The following is a 5,580-nucleotide window of genomic DNA, read 5'->3' on the forward strand; positions in this document are numbered from 1 at the left end:
ATTTGATTCTGGTATAATTTTGCATCACACTGTTATTACGTTATCTAAGTGGAGTGGCGTTCAATCACAAGACTCAGGGAGGTGAGAAGAATTAAAATGTGCTGTTTGTACAACTATCACTGAGATAAATTACTCTTTCAAGTGAGATGACACACGGAGAAAGGCCCGGTCAAACAAGACCTGTGTGCTGACCGAGACATGCAAGGTTAAAGGTCAGGTATGAAACAGGTCGGGGACTGAGACTAGACAAGTTAAGGTCGGCACAAAGGCCTCTGTAAGAAGAGGACCCTCTGAAGTTGAATCAAAACAGATCTATGCCTCTTTTGAAAAGCAGACCGCCGCCCTGAGTGACACCTCATGACTTATCTATGACACAACGCAGCATCATAACACACGCATACATTCTTGGAGTCAGACCAGCAGGAACTGAATGTATATCTACTTCTAGTCAACAAAGCAAATACTGATCTTTTGGTGAAAATCATCAGATGCATTTAACAGAATCACATGCTGCTGTTCAATTTGTTCTAGAGGAAGAATGCAGTGAAGGGAAAACACCACCTTTACTGCCTTGTATCACAAAACTGGATTCAAGTCAAACTACTGTTGTATAATAGGCTATAGATACGAAGACCAGGAATAACTGCAAAAAGAAGTGACGTGCCATATTCTATTATTAACAATAAAGATTCAAACTAATGTCGCTCGAAGCACCATCCCTGTCTGGGACGTCCCGCCTGGACTGACAGCCTGTCCGCCTCCTGGTGCGGTGACAAAAGACCGAAGCAACCCGGCGGTAAATGCGACTCTGGATCAGTTTTGTGAAGCAGGGGCTAAATCCATTCGGGTGCGCGCCACTTGCCGCTTACAAAAGTGAACAAAAGCTGCGTTAAACCGCCGATCAAACCCTTGCTTTCCGTACAGTATGTCGGTGAGCGTGTGCACACGGTGGCTATGTAAACTAGTGATAATCCTCTTAGGAAATCACGCTCTCTGACCAGCCGCACGTCGGCCTGTCCAAACATAACACCCGGGTATTAATATAATGGTAAAGAAACAGCAAGTTAGCGGCGTCAGCTCCGTGCACTTACGTGGTTCTCAGAGTAGGGTGGTATTCCAACAAGGCAGAAAGCAACTCCATTCATTGGGCAGCAGAAACGGATCGGCTGCAGCAGGGAGAGGCAGATTGGTCGCTGCACAAGAGGCAACACAGGCAGACGGGGAGCTCTGAGAGTAACAGTGGGAGTGAAACACAAACTTATATGTTCAACAATTATCCAGCTTCCTTCCTCCTAGAAAAAAAATCCCACTCAGCTCCCGTTGTTTCAGGCCATTCAGTGCGCTACGCTACACCTCCCCTCCCCTCCTCCTCCTCCTCTTCTTCTTCTTCTTCTTCCGCCAGACCGCATCAGTTGTACATAACTAAATCCATCTGCGCACGGCCTGCCTGGAAACGGGCGGCAGCAGCGTTAAAACACGGGCACGCACAGGAAGTCGCGAGACCCCGCCTTCAAAGTAAAGTCACGAGAAGGAACGTGTCTATATGTTTTGTGCCATTACTCGTAAATGAACGTGGGTAAAGCCAAAGAAGTCCAAGGTGTCATCATTCTAGAAACCACAGACAATCAAACAGTGAAACTTTCCTTCCTGGCGGATTAAAATAGAACTCGGAGAAAGAAGAGACAATCATGTGACACTGACCCAGTTTGTAGACTACATTTCATCCGCGGAAGTGGGTTATATGTTCATCATTTTGTGGAAAAAAGTCATAATGTGTTCATTGTTGTTTTTTTTTTTTTTGTTTGTTTTTGTTGTTGTTGTGGCATTTCGATGAGATTTTCGTGATAAACATCTTCACCGGAAATGCTATATTTTATTGTGGTAAACTTTACAGAACGTTTACTTGAAGGGAGTCAAATTAGAGGAGGGTGCGTTAGATAAATCTGTGCGCTCCGCCCAGCAGCCCCCAGCGTGCGGGCTCCAGGAAAGGACAGTACAAGTAAGGGTTTTAAAAATAACACTTAGACATACTGTATTCTGTAGATATTAACACAAAATACTCAGTTACAAGTTCTGCAGTCAAAATGCTACTTGGTCAAGAAATATTATCAGAAAAAAGACTCAAAATATCTAGAAGTATTTATTATGCATATAAACTAGCAGAAAGCCAGATGTTCTGTTATCATATACTCAGTGGGTATTTTATTAGGTATAGCTAGCTAAGACTAATGCAGAATAATCCAACAGTACTGCAATAAATCCTCCTTCAGAGAGGTGTTGATTCAACTGTATGATCATTTTAGAGGCTACAGTTTGTGTTGCCGCAGAACTTTATGCATTGTACACAGTGTTTCTGTTATTTAGGCTGGACTCCGTGATATAAATGGGGTGGACAAACACCTGTTAGTATAACTGTAGTGAAGTAAAGTAAAATACAACAGTTACAAGACAGTCTAATAATGAAAGTGACTTTCTTGTGATTAAATCATGTTTATGTTGTGAAAGAGGATGTGAAACACAAACTTAACCACCTTTATGTTTGCTAGGATTAAACAAACAAATATTGCCATTAGTGAAAAATCTGCTGATTATTTTTTTCAGGTGATTCATTATTTGGTCAAAAAGCATCAGAAAACCCTGAAAATCGCCCTTTGCAAAGCCTGAGGCGACATAAGCAGATTGCTGTTTAGTGAGCAACAGTCCAAAAGTCTTCACTTTAGTTTCAAAGAAGCATAAAAGTGCATCAGATATTTAAATTTAGGAAATAACAAATTCACTTTTGACACTTTGTCACAAAAATGATTGAAACAATGAATTGATAATTAGAATACTTGCTGATTAATGAAAAGATACATATGCATCAAACATGATTTATGATATATAAAAATGCTCATAAACCACTGCCACCATCAAAAGGCACAAAGGTCCAAATGACTCATGATAAACTTAGGGAGACAACAGAAAAGCGCTAAACATAGACTGAACACATATTTCATTGAGTGCTATCAGAACTCCATCCATGCCCAGACAGAATAAACTATACCTCATACATTCTCGGAAAAGTGTTGGCAAACATGTATTTTTAGCCCCTTGGGCTGCAGATGAATAGTGCCCATGTGAATCAATACCATCCAGTCAGGGGAAGCTTACTCATCAGTAAAACAGGAACCTGAGACTGCTGCCAAGAAGTTACTCTACACCTTGCTGTACAGTATACATATACTGTAATGTAGCTGTGGGTACAAATGTAAACTTCAGTCCGTTAGAAGGACTAAAAGTGTAAAAAGGGGAACGAAGGAGAGATGATAAAAATGTGGAGATGTGGTGCTGGCTTCAGCTGCTGTGATGGCTCAAAGCTGGAGGCCCATGTGGCTGCTATTACTCTGAGGGGTGCTGGTATCAGAGAGCCACTTCAAAAGGCTGCCTGACTATGGAGAAACAGTCTGGAGTTATAGGAGAAAAAAGTAGCTTATGGGAGCCTTGCCACGCCGAAAGCTGCAGCTGCTAACTCAGCATTCATCTCAACATGCCTCCTCTATCTTCTCACTTTGCCTTCCCAGCCTCCAGCCTCTGACACACACAATCCCTGCGAAACGCTAACAGAAGACATTCTTCCAAAGTCATAGTCTTGACCTTCACTCATCTTCAAATCATCTCCAGTTTTAGATAGATAATTACTGCAAGTGTGTCCTCCAGGTTACTCATGACCAAAGTAGTTTCTATGATCGGATAGAAGGCCCTGGTGTGCAGCTGGTCTCGAGACTGATGAAGCAGACAGTGGGGTTCATGGAGCTTAATTTTGGGAAGGTCAAAGGGCATGAGGGCTATCACAGCTGGACACTTTCTATCCTCTTTGACCTCAGACAGGAATCTATCTCTGCAGGCTCACTGTCCCTTTCTACGCCCCATGTGTTTTTTATTCCAGCAGACAGAGGGATAAATCACTCTGTGCCACAACATTTCTGTTGGAAGAATGAGCCACAGTCAGAGCACCCCTCCTGCATCGAGGTTCATCCACATCTTATCCCAGACTGCGCGACACATGCTCAGGCGGTGCATCCATTAGTCTGCCGTGCAAGCAGAATGGGCCTTCTGTTATTGATGGCTGCTGGTCAGCTGAGACCAGAAGGAGGAAGATTTGTGTGTTGGAGGTGTCATCTGTCATATCTGAGCGGCACATTTTCAAATGCTGATGAACTGTAGGAAAGGGCTGTAATTATATTTAAACAAAAGGGGGTCTTTTATTTCTCATACTGGACTTTATGGCTTATTGTGAGTATCTGAGGACTCAACTCTCTCTGCTATGTCTCTGGGTGAACCTTATTTACTGACACACAGCCCCAGGGTATGTCCCCATCACTGACCGGGTAAGCCCCGATCTAACAGCGATGGGAGGCGATCTCTTTTCCTTGAAGGCCGACTGGGAATGAGCAGTGAGCACCCAGAGACTGCAAGAGGGCTCCTCTCAGTCATTATATAATCACACACAGTCTGGTGCCTTGTAGGGCAAACCCATAAACAACGATCATCCTATTTACTTGCTTGACTGCTCTCTCCTGACTCCCACCTCCCTTCACTAGCCTGCATTGGTAAATGGTCCGGCCTGATTGGAATGAGATTCCCCCTTTGCTGCTGAGGCTGTGTAGCCAAGGGGAGATGAAGCAGGGAGTGGCGGGTGGGCATCCCCTTCCATCCCACATATCATTCTAGGCCACTAAACAGAGCACGCACACTAGAATGTTACTATGTAAATTGTGGCCACTCCATTTATTCCAATATTTCCATCCTCCAAATCCTCAGTTCTGCCCCTCATTCTTTTATATCTCCTCTGTTTCACTCCACTTCCCTCAAGTTCCTGACTCGATCCTCTCAGCGAATGTTCATTGCCCTCCTCTGCACACACATGCTTTCAGTTTAAGAGGCGCAGTTGCCAGATCTTTTCAAAATCATTTACTTTAAGCCTCTACAGAGTCTGTAACACTCCATTCTCTGTCAGGCAGGCCACACTATCCCTGCTTTAGATACAGTTGCATTCAGTGAAGGTGCATGGATAGTCTTTCCTACTGCTAGAAAAAACAACACATTGTGTAAGTCCTGCCGAGCTATGGTATCTCCTGCTCTCAGCTGATCTAATATAAACAATAACCCTTTTCCTGTCCTCACTTCAAATGTAGTAATAGACTGATTATCACTCTCTGGGTCTGATAATGTGAAATATGTGCGGTGAAAACTGTCAGCGGTCAGTCAGAGCCAGGAGCCCAGGAAATTCAGACTATGAGCTTAAAGGAATATCTACAAACATGTTCACATGTACTGAGGGTTAGAAGTAACGTCCAGCTGCTTACTGCTAATCATGTATGAATACATGAGTATGTGATTGTAAGCTCATGACTGAGACGTGGATGTTAGTGAGGTAGAGGTTTAGATATTTATGTGCTGTGAATGAGACGTAGATATGTGAGTGATTCAGGCTGTATGTCTCACTCTCAGACTGCCTGTTGACACGGAGGCTCCTGTGGCACTCCTTTGAAGGGGTTTGTGGGAAGGTTGAGGAGGGGGGAGAGGTGACCCCGGCCTACA

At 43.7% G+C, this 5,580-nt stretch overlaps 1 protein-coding gene across 1 annotated transcript in view; it reads right to left on the bottom strand.

The window, feature by feature from the left end:
- arhgap23a (Rho GTPase activating protein 23a) overlaps positions 1-1,743 on the bottom strand; it is a 47,543-nt gene extending 45,800 nt beyond the window's left edge. Inside the window, exon 1 of the mRNA XM_020605424.1 lies at positions 1,092-1,743. Coding sequence (XP_020461080.1) covers positions 1,092-1,145 — 54 coding nt within the window. The 5' untranslated portion in view covers positions 1,146-1,743. The remainder of the gene's footprint in view (positions 1-1,091) is intronic.
- Between the last annotated feature and the right edge of the window lie 3,837 nt (positions 1,744-5,580).

This window comes from Monopterus albus, unplaced genomic scaffold (assembly GCF_001952655.1).
Source record: "Monopterus albus unplaced genomic scaffold, M_albus_1.0 scaffold70.1, whole genome shotgun sequence".
Lineage (NCBI taxonomy): Eukaryota > Metazoa > Chordata > Actinopteri > Synbranchiformes > Synbranchidae > Monopterus > Monopterus albus.